General features: G+C 62.2%; 1 protein-coding gene across 1 annotated transcript; it reads left to right on the plus strand.

Annotated features, from left to right (window-relative positions):
- The first annotated feature begins 5,336 nt into the window (after nt 1-5,336).
- RAMP3 (receptor activity modifying protein 3) lies at nt 5,337-17,197 on the plus strand. Its single transcript, XM_046020026.1, has 3 exons — nt 5,337-5,583; nt 12,250-12,382; nt 16,143-17,197. Exons 1-3 carry the CDS (start codon nt 5,520-5,522, stop codon nt 16,396-16,398), a joined length of 453 nt encoding a protein of 150 aa, XP_045875982.1. The 5' UTR covers nt 5,337-5,519; the 3' UTR covers nt 16,399-17,197.
- The last annotated feature ends 278 nt before the right edge of the window (nt 17,198-17,475 follow it).

The raw sequence follows: 17,475 nt of genomic DNA on the forward strand, positions 1-17,475 counted from the left end.
CAGCGTGGCCTGCTTGTCCCCGGGATCTGGAGAGGCCTCCGCCTGGTCAGGGCAGAGGAAGTGGCCGTGTGGCTCCCATTTCTCATCCTGAAGTGCACCTTATCTATTCACCAAGTCCATGAGGCTGGTGCGAGCCGTAGGAGTCACACGTGCACATGGGCACACGCACGTACCACACACATACACACGCACATACATACACACGCATGCGCACACGCTCCCGCAAATTCCCAACACATACACGACATAAAAACCATCCTGGGCCCCTTGTGGCACTGTGGGAAAATGAGAAAATAGAAAGGAGCTAGAAGAATCCCTCCAGATCCCTCCAGACCCAGAAATGACCAGGGCTAACATCGGGGCGTATTTTCCTCAAAACATTTTCTGATTGACTTTACAAAATTGCAATCAAAGGAAGGTGAACTTGCCTTGTTTACTTAAAAGGGAAGTGGGTGACCATATGAACAAGTAGACAGAACGTGACCCGGTGGCACCGTGGTCCGTCCCCAGCCTGGAAGAGGAAGGAGCCCCTAACCTGCTCCCGCGTGGCTGACCCCGGAGGCTGCCACGCTGAGTGGAAGGAACCGCGCACAGAAGGACATGTTGTAGGGTTCCAGCTCCGGGAGGTGCTGGGAGGTGTCCAACCCATAGGGCCGGAGAGCAGATGGTGGGCAGCAGCACAGGGGCGGGGGATGGGGGCTAGTGTCTCCCTTGTGGGGGACAGTGCCGGGGAGAAAGTTGTAGGGACGGACCGTGGCGGTGCCGCCCCCAGAGTGCACGTGCTTGATGCCACTGAAGCGTGCACTTCGAGCCGGTGAGGACAGGGATGGAGATGCTGTGTGCGTTTTATAGTAACAATTATAACGACAGTAATCATGATAAGACATAAAGAGTTGAGTCCTGCGTCCTGGGGCCGCTGGGAAATGGCTGCGGGTCCCCCTCTCCAGTCCTGGGGCCTGGCGGACCTTCCCCTCTCCCCTTTGCACGGTCCCACAGGGCACTGAGGGAGAAGATGCAGTGGCCGGCCGTATCCGGCAGAGGGAGCCAAGCACCCATGCACCTGCCCTCTGCTGCGGCCTCGCAAGCCAGGCCTTGGGGGGGGGGGGGCTCCCAGAATCAGCAAGCCTGCCGGACCTCAGCCCCTCCCACGCTGGCGCACATGCAGTGGGACGTTCTCTGACCGGGCTGCCAGGCCACCCACAAGGGAACTAGACCACTCAGGGTCACCCTTGAGGGCCCGGCTGTCTCTGCAGGGCCTGGGGCCACTGGGAACCTTGGGAAAGGCACTTATCTTACCCAGGGGACTCATACTCACCCGTGCCTGTCCTTTCCCCAGAGGACCTGCCACGGGGTCCAGGAGCCTGGAGAGAACACATGCTCAGTCTTCCACCTGGGAAGAGTAAGGAGAGGGGACAGGACTTTCAGAGAGCCATCTGCAGGCCTGCTGGAGGAGGGGGGACTGATGGCTTCGCTCTCCTGTTGTAGAAGCTGCCTGCTCAGGGCCACAGGGCAGCAGGGGGAGACACATGGGGCTGTCAGGAAGGAGAGCTGCTCTGGGCCCCAGCCGTCCTGGTGCTCCCCACCTCCACTCCCCCCCCCCCTTGCCATGTATGTCAGCATGGAGTGGCCCCCTTGGCCTCGGTCCTCATTCTTAATCTGGGAATGAGGCAGGGCAGTGATTTTCTGCAGCTTCAAGATTTTATTTATTTATTTGTCAGAGAGAGAGAGAGAGAGTGCGAGAGAGGAAGAGAGAGAGAGGGAGAAGCAGACTCCCCGATGAGCAGAGAGCCCACCCCAGGACCCAGAGATCATGACCTGAGCCCTGCCACGTGGGGAGGCGGCCAGGCGGGGGAGCCCTAATGGAGAGGCAGACACCAACTCATGCCCGAGATTCTCTTCAGCCTCTGGGAGGAGGAGAAACCCATCATTTCTAGGGGAGTTGTGGGAGCTTGGGGTAGATTCCTATAAAACCTGATTGGGCTGTTCTCAAGGGTGTCTGGGCTGAGCTGAGGGCAGCTGGGTAGGTGGGAAACTCAAATTACCATGACATTCTCTTCCTTGGGGGCTGGACTGCCTTCCTGGCTTGGACCCCTGGGCAGGGCAGGAATCCCAGGGACCTGGGGACGGCTGGCTGGGTGCAGGGACACCACGTTCTGGAGCAGAGATGGCCAAGAGCCAGAGCAAAGCCCCCTCCGGTGCCCACTGACTGCCTGGCTGAGCCCTGCACCGCATGGGTCCAGGCTGCCAGCCGAGGTACAGGAGAGGAGGGGAACAGCAGCTAGGGCGTCTGCGGGGGAGGGTATCCCCAGCGAGCCGGCCGCAGGGGAGTCAAGGGGGTCTGGCCGCTCAGCAGAAGCAAGTCTCATTGCCTCTGTAAAGGGGCAGGTGGAGGAGAAGGCCTGGGGCTCCAGCTGGCCCACAGGCAGGTGCAGGTCCTGTCTATGGGGAGCAGACAGCCCTGGGAAAGAGTGTTTGGCTCTTTTTCTTTTTTTTTTTTTTTAAGATTTTATTTATTTATTTGACAGACAGAGATCACAAGTAGGCAGAGAGGCAGGCAGAGAGAGAGGAGGAAGCAGGCTCCCCACTGAGCGGAGAGCCCGATGCGGGGCTTGATCCCAGGACCCTGAGATCATGACCCGAGCCGAAGGCAGAGGCACAACCCACTGAGCCACCCAGGTGCCCCATGTTTGGCTTTTCTAGGGTGGCAGCTTGTGAGCTCAGGGAAGGAACCAGACATCAGGGCCGCCCCTGCCCTGGGCCTGATCTGTCCTCTCCGCCCTGAGGCCTGAGGGCTGCGGCTGGCTTGCGGGGCCTCCCTGGGATCCCACGCCAGCTTGGCTGGAGGAGCTGGGGGCTTCCGTCGCTGGAGGGAGGGATCCAGGCTACTGTCTCTCCGACTGCTTGTGGATTCACCATGCGTCATCCTCAGGGAGCCCCGAGTTAGCCAGCACCCCCTGTCATGAGCATGGACCCTAACCTACCCCGCCTGGTGTTGTCCCCTTCCCTCTTCCCCTCTTGAGCTCATCCCTCCACCGGGACAGCCCCTCTGTTGGCCCTGGACACGCTGCACCTGTGCACCCACAGCTTACACCGCAAACACGCACCAGTTCTCACTAGCCTGAGTGCCTGGCTCCGCCAGGAGGCTGTCCTGCTCAAGGTGGGCTCAGACCGGCCAGGTGCCCACCAGCCCGGATGTCCAAGTCGCTGGAACGTGGTGGGCACTTATCCCAGGGTTGCCCACAGGGCTGCTCCTTGTCCAAGACGAAGCTGCTCCACCCAGCCTGGAGCGAGAGCTGCAGATCTCTTCTGTCCCAGCTTTGGAGCTCCCTGAACGGCCCTTCTGCCATGACCCGGGGTCCCCGCAAACGCTAATGCCAGCCTGGATCTGGGCAGGGTGGAGGCCATCTCCGACAGCTGGAGAGGAGAGGAGCAGCAAGCTTGTGGCAGGGGAGGCAGCTGTGTACGGGGGTGGGGGGGGTCCATGTGCCCAGCTGGTGCCAGGACAGGAAGGACTCAGGATGAGGGGGAAGGGCAGCGATTGTCCTCACCCCTTCTAGCGAGCTGTGTGAACCGCCTGTACCAGCAAGCTCTTGCTCAGTGCCTGGCCCCGAGTGTCGGAGGAGCTCAAGCTCACAGGGACTCCCTCTAGCGGGGAGAAGGGGCGATCAATGAAGCCCCAGGAGCTCCTGGGCAGGAGGGGCAGACGGGACCTCAGAATGCGGGAGGGGAGGGTATTCTTGGTGGGGGAGCAGCTTCAGCCTGGTCCAAGGTGGAGTGTACAAGGCCCTCGGGCTCTCAGGCCATTATCGCTGCAGCCCTGCCTGGCCAGGCTGTTCATTGCCAAGGACTGCCCACGGAGCCACAGCCCCCAGGCTAGCACAGGCTCCTGGCTGCTGTCTGACCAGTCCCTCTGTGTGGGACTGTGTGGGAACAAGGGGGTCTTGGGAGTCTGGCCAAGCCCCTCCTGTGAGTGCCGTGGGCACTGGTGAGTCTACACTCTCCAGGGATGCTGGTGGGTGCCCGCACTCTGTTCCTGCGTTGTCTGGGTTGGCACAGGCCATTCGAGAGGGGGTGGCTGGCACGGAGCGGACCTGAGCCCATGGCCCCTCTGCGTGAGCCGAAGGCTTGGGCTGCTCCTGTGCCTGCCCACCCCACCACCTCCGGAGGACGGCAGGCAGGAAGGGGCTGATCAATTTCAATTAGCTTTATGTCTCTGTTGAGATAATTTTGCCTTCTTCCAGAAAAGGCACAGAAGCTTCGATTCCTTACTAATGCGGCAAGGGTCAGATCAGCTCATGCGGTCAGCAGTGATGGTGACTGCCACCATCACCTGGGTTTCGCGGTGACCCCATGGGCTGTTACTACCCCTACCTCTGCCACTTAAGAGAGGCTGAAGGCTTGTCGAGGTGGGGAGCCCACCTGCTCCTACCTCTGGTCTGGGCTGGGCACAGGCAGAGAGCAATTCCGGAGGGAGCCCTGCCTCCAGGCTTGGCTCTGTGAGCCCTCAGACCATATGCGCTCCCAAGGCTGGACTGTGGGTACCGAGGACACAGGGGTTCCTCCTTCCAAGGGGCTCAGGAAGGACAATGTGACCAGCTGTCCGCTGGGACCAGGATCCACGCTAGGGGCTGAAGGTGATCGAGGTGTCCAAACCCGGGGAACTGATCTACCTGCCTCTCCCTCCCCCACTTCAGGCCCATTGCGGTCAGTTCTTCCCGGTTCCCAGTCACTCTCCTGGCCCTGATTTTGTCCTTTGAGGTTTCCCAGAGGTCACAGGGCAGGAACCAGGGCCTAAGGACTGGGGCTCCCAGCCACGGGTAGTGGTGTGTGCACCAGGGTGCCGTACCTGCCCAGGCCCCCGTCCCCTTCGGGGGCAGAGGGATACAGAGGCACAGAGAAGCCCCCAGAAAAGTATCTTGGGGGGCCTGGGGCCAATAGGGACTCGGGGACCAGCTGCTTCACTCTGGCGGCCCCTCCCTGCTCCACCCCTCCGCGGGCCCGATTCTCCTCCGGCTGGTGCCGCCCCCGCACACCCTACCGTCCCGTCTCTCCTGGGCTCAGAGCCGCACAGCGCTCCCGCCCCAGACACCTTCCCAGCCCTCGGCCGCCCGCTTCCCGCCTCCTGGCACACTCCCGCACGCGCACCCACTTCTTCCCGCTCCCTAGGCCGCCCCTCCCCCCCCAGCCGCCCCCGTCCTGCCAACCGCGCGCTCGCCGCCGGCAGCACCCCGGAACTGGAGGGCCGGGGCTCGCACCGGGGGTTGGGGGCTTGTCTTGAGGGTGTGCGCTCGGGCTAGGGGGCGAGTCCTGGGGGGAGGTGGGGCGCTTCCCTGGAGGGCGCGTCCCGGCCAGGCACGCGCTCTGGAAGCAGGAGTGTCCCCTGTGGGTGGGCGCGTCCCCGAGGGGGAGGGCGCAGTCTAGGGGCGGGCTCTCCGCCGCCCCACCCTTGGCCGCGTCCCCCGGCGCCCCCAGCGCACCCAGCCGGGACGGAGCCGACCGCGCGCCGCAGCCATCCGGCCATGGAGACGCGAGAGCGGCGGCGCCCGCAGTTTCGGCTGCTGCTGCTGCTGCTGCTGCTCTGCGGTAAGGGCCGCGGGGTCTGGTGCTGGGGCGCCCCGACTTCCTCCGGGGCCGCGGGGATCCGCACGGGCTTCGACCTCCCGCGCCCGCGCCGGGCCGTGCCTCCTGTCCTGCACGGATCCCGGCCTGCCCGGCGCGCGCGGCTCCGGAGCGGCGAGGCTTAACCCCGGCGCCGTCCCCAGCCTCCGCGGGAGGGTCCTGTGCACCGTCTCCGGAGGAGCCAAAGGCGACGGATCGGGTCTGGGAAGGGAGGCGCGGGGTCTCGTTCAGGTTCTGCCCGGCCAGCGGGTGGGGGCCGCGCAGGCTCCTCGCAGCTGCGATGTCTCGGGTCTCGCTGCCAGCAGGCTGGGGATGGCCTGCCAGCGCGACACCCCGAGCAAGCAGAGGCGGCGCAGGTCCGGCTCCCAGTTCCCTGTTAGGTAGTGAGCTCCCTGTCCTGGAGCTCTTGCGCGCACCCCACGCTCAGGGCTTGGGTGGGAGGAATCCAGACCCCATATAGGGCTGGTCCTTTCCACTTGTCCTTGTCCTGGGAGGGCAGGCCTTCCGCGTGTGTGCGGGTGTTCCCGGGGCTTGCAGGACCCGGAAGGCACCAGATCCTTGAGGCTTCGCTCCCAGGCCCCTCCTCCAGCAAGAAAGCGGGGCTCTAGGGAGGATACCTTGTTTGTGAATTGGGAATGAGTCGAATGAAAAGCTTGTTTTAAAACATTTTACTAAAGAGATGATCCAAGATCAAGTAAGAGAGCATGTGTGTGTTTGAGGACGGCTTCCGCTGGAGAGGCTGGGTGGGCAGCCTGCTGAGCGGAGCTGGGGAGCCCTGGCCTGGGGGTCCGGTGCTCAGGGCCTCTCCGAGGGGTCAGTATCCCCTGGGTCCTGTGGGAGGCCAGCCTTGCCCTCGCTGGCCCATGTCCGGGGCTATAAGAGGCAAAGTTGACCTTGTTCGAAATTGTGGTCGGCTTTGCTGATTTGGAACCTGCCAGAAAGTGGGAAGGGGCTTTCCCGCTTTCTGGGCCACCCTTCCCCTGGAGATGTCTGTCTGGGTGGAGAAAGTGGGGCTTCGTCTCACCATCCAGGGTCAGAGCCTAGGGAGAGGTGGATTTTTGTGTTGAAGGGAAGGGTGTGTGGTGGCTTCCGGACATCGGGAGCACACCGACATGGGATTTCAGTAAGTCTCCAGTGCGAGGCCGCTGGAATGGGGATTGGGTTCCTCAAGGGAAGGGAGCTCTTAGCCTTATTCCCAAGATGACTGAGGCTCCCCTGGCCTGCCTCCAGCATGGGACTGTGAAGGACCAGATGCAGACCAGAGGCGTCTGGTCCTCCCTTGGTGGCTCCACGGTCTCCCTCCCACGGAGCGTGGGTGGGGCACCAGCCCGGTGCTGGTCCTGCCAGAGGGAGGGCCTTGGGAGGGGGCTGCTGGCTGAGTGGGATGCAGGGAGAGGCAAGACCTGCTCATGGTCCCACGCCATGTCACAGGTGGGGCCGAGCTCTGGAGGTGGCTGCTGACAGAGGCTCCTTGAGACCTGACGGTGGAGGGCCAGACAAGGAAGGTGAATTCAGGTTTCTTGGGGGGAATTCCAGACCTCCATTCGGAGGCACCCGCCACCACGCAGGACCTCGGGGTAGTGAGCTCACCTGTTCTCACCCCGACCGTTCGTACTCCAACCGGGCCTGGTGACAGGTGGTTGGCCGAGAGGGGCCTCAAAGGTCTTCTGACCCTACTCCTCGTTTTACAGATAAGAAACTGAGGTCCAGGGTGGGAGGACTCCGCCCAGACTCAGGGGCAGGGGCAGAACCTTCCAGACACCATGGCGCGCCCACAGAGCCTAATGCCCCGCGTGGCTGCTCCTCATTTCCATCTGGGGAAGGATGAGAGGCTCCTGTATTTCTTTTCCAAATGCCCCTGTAAGAGGCCCTTCTCTGGCAAATGCTTCTGTTTGGTTGTTTATCATCTCCTGGAGTCTGGAAGTCCCCGAGACGAAAGGAGCCTGGCGCTGCCCGGTGCTACATTTTCTTCGTTTCCCTGGTGGAAACGAAGTGTGTCAGCTTCATTCCGAGACCTTCCCGATGCAGCTGGAGCCTGTGGCGGCCGCCCACTTTCTTGGTGTTGTCAGGAATCTGCGTCTTTACCTGCTGTTCTATAGCTGCTGGGGCGTGGGGTTGTGCTGGGAGCGCTTGAGCGGGGCGTATGGCAGAGATGGTGCTAGAATGCCTCTCCCCCGCCCCCCATCCAGGACACTTCTGGCTTGTCCCACGGGGCCTGCGTTGTGCGGACCCGGCGGTGGCACTGGTCTAGCATCCTCCCTCCCCCGCCCCACAGTCCTTGATGGCGCAGTTTCCACCAGCCCTGGCCAGGCTCCTGCTCCATGGCTGGTGGGGACTCTGGTCCAGGAAGGAGGAGGAGGGGTGAGAAGAGAGAGGGTCCGGGGCAGAGGGAGGAGAACGAGAAGAAGGAAGCGCTGTGCTCGTTCTTAGTGGGCCGACAGCAGGTGGTTCGGGTGCGCTGCGGGGGTCCTGGGGGTCCGGTCCAGGCGCTGCCAGTCCAGGGGTCCATGTGCACAGGATGCAGGTCCGGGGTCCAGAGGGTCCAGAGGTGCAGGTCCAGGTGTCAGATCAGGTAGACGGTCTAGGTGAAGGTGGGTTTTCACTGGAAGGTGTGGTGGCAGCCAGGAGGAGGGGACAGTGCGGGATTTGTGTGACTTACACCCTTGTGGGAGGGGGGTGGAGCTCAGGAGACTCAGATGGGATGCTGCAATAATCCCATCAGGGCAGGGCCAGGCCCAGGGATGGGTCCAAGGGCTGGGTAGGGAGAATGCTGGTGGACTTCCAGCACCTATGGTGGGGAGCCCATTGGGGAGCTGCAGAGAGAGGTGCCTTCGGAATAGAGCAGTGATAGGGGAAAGGAACACGGGGTGGCTTCGTCATCATCCCCCCTGCCCCCATGTGGCTCCCAAGGGCCTGCACTCCTGAGTCACAGGCACCATGCCCATGTGGCCCTGGACCCAGGGCTGCCTTCCTGCTGCAGCTGGGCAGTGCATCTGGGCAGGGTGGTGGGGCGAGGTGGGGCCATGGCACACCCTGGTTCACTTGACTCTGCATTTGCCTGTGGGAAAGTTGCTTTTACCCTGGGCATTTAAACTGGGGGGATGGGGGCAGGGATGCTGCAACCTAAGGATGGGATTGGGATGAGGGTGTCGGCTCAGGCCAGCATGACAGGCCACCGGGAGGGGGCATCTCTGCGGGCAAGGTGGCTTGGGCTTGACCCCCCCGCTGTGTTACTGAGCAGGTGGATGACCTTCCCTTTGGGGTGACCCTGTCTTTTTAAGTGCCTCCATGAGCGGGAGCTCACTTAGGACAGGCCACTCTGGACACTGGTCCGGCGCTGTGGAGGAGATGGCAAGGCTCCTCTTGAAGGAACATCAGCTTGAGACTTGACTGCTGGCAGCCTGGACCTGCGAGTGAAGGCCCTGAGACTGGGTTCAGCGGGAGCGCGGGGGCTGGGAAGTGCCCTGGGAGGCCCGCCTCAGTCTGGCTCGGGGTCCACCTGTCCAACCTCACTGCCGCCCCTTCACTCCTAACACCCGTGGGTGCCCCCTCCCCCCAAGCAGAGTGCAGTCTGGCTCTCTAGCCCCCTCACGGCCCACTTCTGTAATCTCACTGCTGTTTTTGTCGACTCGTTTGTTCTGTACATTACTGAGAGAGGAGGACTGAATCCGCAGCTGTTACTATGGATCTGTTATTTTGTTCTTTGCGATTCTACCCACGTTTGCCTCCTGTGTTTGGACGCCCTGTTATCAGGCGCGTACATGTTTAGCACGGTTATGTCTTCTGGGTGCTCTGAACTGTTGGTCGCTGTGAAAGACCCCCTCGTCTCTTGTGATGTCCTTTCCCCGAAACACTTGCTGTCCGGTATTCACACAGCCGCGCCACCTGTCTTTGGAGCAGCGGTAGCACGGTTCGTCTTTTCCATCCTCTTACTTTGAACATGTTTGAGTTCTTTTGATTAAAGCAGGGTTCTTGGGCGCCTGGGTGGCTCAGTGGGTTAAGCCGCTGCCTTCGGCTCAGGTCATGATCTCGGGGTCCTGGGATCGAGTCCCGCATCGGGCTCTCTGCTCAGCAGGGAGCCTGCTTCCCTCTCTCTCTCTCTCTGTCTGCCTCTCTATCTACTTGTGATCTCTCTCTGTCAAATAAATAAATAAAAAATCTTAAAAAAAAAAACAACTCCGTTTAAAGCAGGGTTCTTGCGAACAGCCTGTGGCTGGAGCCTGTCTTTGCATCTCAGCTAACAACTTTGCTTCTTTTTCTTTTTTTTTAAAGATTTTATTTATTTATTTGACAGAGAGAGAGATCACAAGTAGGCAGAGAAGCAGGCAGAGGGAGAGGGGGAAGCAGGCTCCCCGATGAGCAAAGAGCCCGACGTGGGGCTCGATCCCAGGACCCCAAGATCATGACCTGAGCCAAAGGCAGAGGCCTAACCCACTGAGCCTGCCAGGCGCCCCAACAACTTTGCTTCTTAACGGGGGTGTTTAAATCTATTTTTTAAAAGTTTTTTTTTTTTTTTAAAGATTTTATTTATTTATTTGACAGAGAGAGATCACAAGTAGGCAGAGAGGCAGGCAGAGAGAGAGGAGGAAGCAGGCTCCCTGTGGAGCAGAGAGCCCGATGCGGGGCTCGATCCCAGGACCCTGAGATCATGACCTGAGCCGAAGGCAGCGGCTTAACCCACTGAGCCACCCAGGCGCCCCTAAAAGATTTTGTTTTTGAGTACTCTCTACACCCAGGGCTCGAACCCCGAGGTCAAGAGTCACACGTTCCCTCGACTGAGCTGGCTGGGGCCCCTCAATCTGACTGTTGGCGTGGGTTGACTTATGTCTACCATCGTGTCATCAGAACTTTTTCTCTTCTCTTTTTTAGTTTTTTTTTGGACTTATATATTTTTTAAACTCCTTGCTGCTTTGCCCTGTTCATTCTTGTCTCCCTTTTGTTCCAAGAAGTGTCCTTAGGGTCACAGGGCCACCTCCTGTGGGGTGCGAGCCCCTCCCTGAGCCCGGCACGGGCCTCCCCACAGGGCACTCTGTGGTCTGCTCTGGGGACAACCCGGCCTGCAGTGCAGGATCTCAGCGGGTCAGAACCCTCCGTTTCGTGTTGACGGGCATTTCTCCTGCACTTTTGCGGCTCAGACTGTGAAATTTCTGCTGTTGCCCTCAGGAACTGATCATTCATTCATTCGTTCATTCTCTTGAAAAGTCTTTTCGGAATACCAATGAGATGCTGATGGTTTGGGGAGCGAGGGAGCAGCAGACACGCATCAAACACCGACAGTAACAACATCGGAAAGAGGAGCCTCTGTGGGCACATGACTGATGCCCGTCCCTACGGCCCCTTGTGAGTGAGGCAGGACACGTTTCCCTTGGTTTACAGATGGGGAAACTGAGGTCAGCTGGTGACCAGTGATGCTGAGTGTGAGCCCGGGTCTGCCCAGTTCTGGGTGTGGGCCTCTCTCGTGTCCTTCCCTGTGGTTTGCTCTGTGACAGAACACTCTCTGCCAGGACACAGAGATGTGTACGCACACGCACACGTACACACACACACACATGCATGCACACACACATCCACACAGCAAGGCTGTGTGCACACACATACACATGTGTACACACACATATGCACGCACATACCAGGATGCACACCACAGGGCTTTCTTTTAATTGTGTGGTGGGAGCCAAAGCAGGGGCCATGAGAAGCAAGATTAAGAGGGGGGTCTGGGGGGCGCCTGGGTGGCTCAGTGGGTTAAAGCCTCTGCCTTCGGCTCAGGTCATGATCTCAGGGTCCTGGGATCGAGTCCCGCATCGAGCTCTCTGCTCTGCAGGGAGCCTGCTTCCTCCTCTCTCTCTGTCTGCCTCTCTGCCTAGTTGTGATTTCTCTCTGTCAAATAAATAAAATATTAAAAAAAAAAGAGGGGGGTCTGGGGGGGAAGGGTGGGTCCGTCCTGAAGGTGGCTGCTGCTCGGGGGCAAATGCGCTGGGGGAAGGTGGAGGTGGACGGATGGCGGTGTTGCGGGCAGAGGTGGAGGGAGGAGGGGGCTGCTGGGATTCCTGGGCGGGGGGGGGCCGCCAGACCTGAGGAGTGACCTTGCCCTGCTTCTGGAATATGAGTCCCTGCGTCTCATCAGCCCCGGGCCTCCTGGAATCGAGGGACAGCCCCGACAGGGCTGGCAGTGTTCGCCCCCACGGGGGCCCCATTGTCCTAGACGGTCCGCAGACCCTCAGGACCTTCTGCGGGTGTGCTCTGGGCACCCGCGCCGCTCGAGCTGCCACGGGGCCGCTCTGCCATCCCTGACTCCATCCCCGGGGGTGGGACTCGCTGCCCACCCCCACCGCACATGGAAGCCACCTGCTCTCGGCTTCCCCGACCCCCAGGACACGCATCTCTGCCTGCTGCGCTCCCTCACCTTCTTCCTCCCACACCACACTGGGAGGTCCCTGCGCTCTGGGTCCCCTCTAGGTGTCACCGCGTGGGTCTCCTTTAGGCAGAGGCTTCACCTCCCTGGCCACACGGTGGGGGGGCAGCGTGAGGGACCCCAGCTGCCTGTAGGGGGGGATGTCAGCAGGAGGCTCGAGGGCCACTTTGCAAACCATGTTCCCGGCAGTGTCATGCCCGTGGCTGTCCCCTCTCCAGGTGGGTGTCCCCCAGCGGGTGGCTGCAATGAGACACGCATGCTGGAGAAGCTGCCGCTCTGCGGAAAGGCCTTCGCCGACATGATGCGCACGGTGGACGTGTGGAAGCGCTGCAACCTGTCCGAGTTCATCGTGTGAGTGCCGCCGCCCGCCCTCCCTGCTCACCCCTGCCGCACCTGCCCTCCCTGCTCACTCGTGCCGCACCTGACCTCCCCTGCCCTCCCTGCCCATTCCCAGCAGATGCAGAAACTTCACTCTGTTTCATTCAGGAACAGTTCCCCTACAGCAGCTGTGTGCTGGGGGTACTGGGCATGGAAGCCCCTAGAACAGCCATTGGGAATGGGGAGCAGGGGGCCTGGGTTTGGGAGTCCCTGAGGCTTGTTCTCTGGGCCGTTGGAAGGGAGGGAGGGTCTGCACCTTCTCATACCCACGAGGGTGGCCCGGGCCGCAGAGCCGGGAGCCTGGGGACAGCGGCTGGCACCCAGCTGCCCTTTCCACTGCACCCAGGGAGGGACCCCTTGGGTGAGCCATCCTTACTGACGTGTGGGGCCGCTGGGGCCACTGGGGCCCCCTGGGAGGGGCCAGCAGAGCCTGGGACGTTCTAGGCAACCTCTTCCCCCAGCCCCGCAGCCCCGCCAGCCCTGATCCCTCCCGGTCGTGAGCGTCCAGGTGGAACTGGGATATTACATAAAGAGCTCTGGCGGGACAGCAGGGCGGGGACCAGCATCTGGAGATCTCCATGCAGCGAGAGGGGGACCCCAGGGCCATATCAGTGCCTCAGAGGCATCGTGAGGCAGAGAAGGAGCGTGGCAGGCGCAGAGAGAGTCCTGGGGGATGAAACAAGGAGCGGAAGATGACGGCAGGAAGGCTGAGCTGCGAGCACGAGGCGGTCAGGAAGTCCTCCCACAGACTGGGTGACCTGGGGGCAGGAGTTCTAGAAGGTGGGCAGGGAGACACAGGGAGAAACTAGGCCATTTCCAGGTAAGGGCTCAGGTTCAGACCCCGAGAGCTCGCCCGGTGCCTGGCACCAAGTCCCCGGACACGGCCACGGAGGGGCAGAGGCATGTGCGCAGAAGGACGACAGTGGGCTGGACACACGTGAGGACTCGGGGCCTCACATGCCCCACGCAGCTCTGGAAACCAGGAGGGGTGGGGGCTGGGCTTCAGGTTTCTAGAAGGCTTTTCCCCGACCGATCTGTCATCATGGAAACGGCTTCAGACACGCAGAGCTCCTGCCTCCTGTTTCTCCGGCGCCCTTTCTCGGGGTGCAGGGGTGGTACCACCCCCGCCCCCCAGATTGTGAGCAAACCACGGAAGAGGATGAAGTCAGAGGCAGAGGGCAGAGACAGAGCGTGAGAGCGGGCAGGCAGGCGTGGCAGCCGTGGGCGGCTGAGGGGTCCCAGGGGCAGTGAGCACCAGGGGGGCCTGTCCCCACGGTGATCCATTTCCGAGGTCCCTGCCCTTGTCCTCGCCCCACGGCCAGCTTGCTGAGGATGGAGACCCCCTCCTCCCATGAAGGGGTGGCTGCTAGCGAGGTTTCCAAGTGCTGTGCTGTATTGCCTGCGAGCAACAACACAGGAAGCAAATCTTGAAGCAAATCAAGGAGCTGAGTCGGAAAAGCGGCTGCCTGGTGGGAGAGGGCACTTGACTGGGGGCTTCTGGGCTGCGTAGCTCCCGGCCATCGGGGCTAGAGCTGCATTTCTTTAACTGTGTGTGCAACGCCCCAGGAGCTGGAGGGAGGGTGCTCCGGGCCACACTCAAGGGGGACACGGGGAGGCCCCCTGCTCACTAGGGGATGCTGGGGAGAACAGCGTCTTGTGACCTGGGTTCCCCGATGTCACGCATACAGTGCCTTCCTCGTGAAGAGCCCCTCGGTTGTGTCTCCAGCCTGAGCTGGGGCCGGCGAGTTTGCAGTGCATGGGGCTGTGTGCTGACAGCAGGCTGCGGGGAGTGGTGGCCTTTGCAGGCTTTGCAGGCTAGCCCCCCGTATTCTCCAGAAGCACCCGGCCTAGGCAATCGGCATGAGCCTCCGTGAGCCGATGCCCAGAGATGGGTGCTGTGCTCAGTGCTGTGCAGGTACACACGTGGGTGCACTCCCTGATCCTCTCCGTTATCCTCCTGGAGAGCTACTATGAACCCTACTGGGGGTTCCCCACTGGGGTGGGGAAACTGAGGCTCAGGGACCCAGGAAGCGTGGCTGAAATCTGGAAGGCGGTCTGCGCTGTTGTGCATGGCCTGCCCAGGGGCGTGGCTTCCTTGCCTGGCTTCACCCGCTTGGGTCCAGCCTCATCTGGCCTGGTCTCGGCCCTGGGGAAGTGGTGGGGGGGCCTTCTTGTAGGCAAGGAGTCAGAGCAGGGGTTCTCGTCAGACTCTGGGGATGGGGGCTGCCCCAAGCAAAGGCCGGGTTGGACCTCTCCTGGGCAGCAGGTCACTGAGACCCGGGTTACAGGGGGTGGGTCTGGTATGATGGGGTTCCTGTGGACCTGACCTGGGCACATCCCAGGCTCTGGATGTGACTCACCTCGTCCCTTCTGCTCCTGGCTCTCTTCCGTCTGTGTGGGCTCCTCCTTGTAGGCCTTACCTGGGGGGCCCTGGTGTGTGACCTGCATTCCAGCCTCTGCGCTAGAATCCTGCCAGGAGGTCTGGGCACCCGGAGGGCCTGGCCGCGGGAATCCACTGCCCTACATTTCCCATCCTTGCTGGGTGGAGACAGCATCTGTGGGGGAAGCAGCTCCTTCCTGCTGATGGCTCAGGGCAGGCCACGTTCCCCACGACAGTGCAGGAAGGAGGACGTGGGGCACAGGGCCTCAGGCCTGCCTCACCCCAGCCTTTGTTCCCATGTGAGCCGAGGCTGGAGCCCGTGGACCTCCTGTTCCTTTCTGCAGGCAGCACTCGGCCGGGTGTGGGAAGGCGCGGGCCGTGGACAGAGCCGGTGCACCCTGGCCGTGTCCATCCAGCCCTCTCTCCGGAGCACCCTGAGTGCTAGTCGCCAGTCTAGGCTCCCACCTCCGGAGGCTGCTGGTCGTGTTCAGGGCGAGGTGGCTGTTTGGCCGACTCTGGGTCCCCATGGCTGCAGCCCTGGTCGGCGGTTTGAACTGTCCAGAGCCCACCTGCTGGACAGATGTGGCACCTCATGGGTGGCTTGCTGTGTGCCCTCTGGAGGTTTGATGACATGGACAGGGAGGCCCATGGGGGAGGGGGCTTGAGCCTGTCCTGTGTGATGGGGGCTGCTATCTCCTGACCTGGCAAAGGAGGCAGCTGGCCCTTGGCCTTGGAGACCCCTCCCCTCGGACCCACAGAGCATCTTCGATGATGAGGGCCTTGTGGGTCGTGCATCCCTCTGCCTTGAAGAAAGGGGTCAGGCCCTATGAGTCCTCTGGGCAGACTGGGCCCAGACGGGGGTTTCTGGGAGCTCAGGGACTCCCAGGGAGCTGGTCGTGGGCATGAGGCGTGGACAGAACTCAGCTGAGGAGCTTCTGTGCTCCATCTGCTCTTGGTTGAGATGGGTGGTCTGGGGTCTGGGCTGAATGAGCCCAGGGTGTGTGCAGAAGTCACCTCACTGGCCTGGGGCTTCAGGCGTGGGGGCTTGGTGGCAGGCATGCAGCAGAGCGGTGCAGAGCATGGTTGGGCGCTGGGGGGAGGTGGCTCAGGCACCACAGAGTCCGGCTCTGGCCCAGGGGAGGAAAGGCTCAGCGGCGGGATGGTCACTTTGCCCCAGGAGCCTCTGGGGAAGGAGGCAGCATGTTGGATAGGGGCCGTGCTATCAGGGTCGCTAGGGCGCTCCCGTCCCCACTGTCCAGCGCCACCCAGGACTGGGCCCCAGCCCCTCTCTCTGGGGTCCGGCCGCTTGACGGGGGCGCAGGGGGCCTGTTGTCACGCCCTCGGCCTTTGCAGGTACTACGAGAGCTTCACCAACTGCACCGAGGTGGAGACCAACGTGGTGGGCTGCTACTGGCCCAACCCGCTGGCGCAGGGCTTCATCAGCGGCGTGCACCGGCAGTTCTTCGCCAACTGCACCGTGGACAGGACGCACTGGGAGGACCCCCCGGACGAGGTCCTCATCCCTCTCATCGCCGTGCCGGTCCTGCTGACCGTGGCCATGGCCGGCCTGGTGGTGTGGCGCAGCAAGCGCCCTGACCAGCTGCTGTGAGGCCCGGCGGTCGCAGGGGCCGCACCTGGAGAGAGGGAAGGCCGGGCCGGGGGCTGGGGAGCCGCCCCGGACCCGGACCCAGACCCGGCGGTCGTGGGCAGGCGCCACCCGGCCCCACAGCCCGCTGCACTCATGCTGCTCACCTAGGCGCTTCCTCTTTCTTGGGCCGGGGAAGAAAACGTGCCAAGACCAGAGCCCGAATCGCTGCTGCTGTGCCCGCTGTCCAGGCTGGGTGTCCGGGTGGTTCCTTCGCAGAGCCCTGCCTGACCCCGCCGCCGGACCTCCTGCCCTGACCCCACCCCCGGCCTGGCTCTGACTCCGCCTCCCAACCCACCTCCACCCCTGACCTCACCCCACCTCCTACCCTGACCCTACCCCCTGCCCTGACCCACTCCCTGTCCTGACCCCGCCTCCTGCGCTGGCCCTGGCTCCACCCTCGGGCTGGCTCCATCCCCTCTGGCGCCGCCCGGGCCTCCCTGGCCTGGCCTGCCGGCTCACACCCCGGCAGGGGTTGGCTGGATGTGCGCGCGGGGTCTGTGGGATATTGCTGCACTGTGTCTGAGCCCTCCTGGCGGGGAGCCCACGCACGGCCTGAGGACAGAAAACCCCGATAGACTGAGAGGCCTGGGTCCCCTGGCGGCCAGGCACCGCCTGAGACTCCCGTCTGTGCCCCCGGCACAGGCCTCCTTCCCAGGCCCCGTGAGTCAGGCCCCTCTGGGCTGGGGTCCCGTGAGCTGCGCGCTGGCTGGCTCTGTCTGTGATGTGTGTGCTTTCTCCGAGTAAAGAGTCATCGCTTCTGGCTTCCCTGTTTTATTTCGGGGTATTCAGAGACAGGCTGTCTCTTGAGGCTGACAAGTCCTCACGCAGGTTTTCCAGATAGAAAGTCACTGAGGGATGCCCCAGAACCCCAAAATGTCAGAGTTCTGAGGCTTTCAAGCGGCTGCGGGGACGGTGGGGGGGGGGATATGTGGGGGGGTGGAGGGATGCTGGCAGGTGCTGGCAGCCTGGCCTTCTGCTGCATTTCAGGACCGCCTGGTGGGTTTTCAGGGGAGGGGCCGATGCTGGTCACGGATGCTT

This window comes from Meles meles, chromosome 10 (genome assembly GCF_922984935.1).
Source record: "Meles meles chromosome 10, mMelMel3.1 paternal haplotype, whole genome shotgun sequence".
NCBI lineage: Eukaryota > Metazoa > Chordata > Mammalia > Carnivora > Mustelidae > Meles > Meles meles.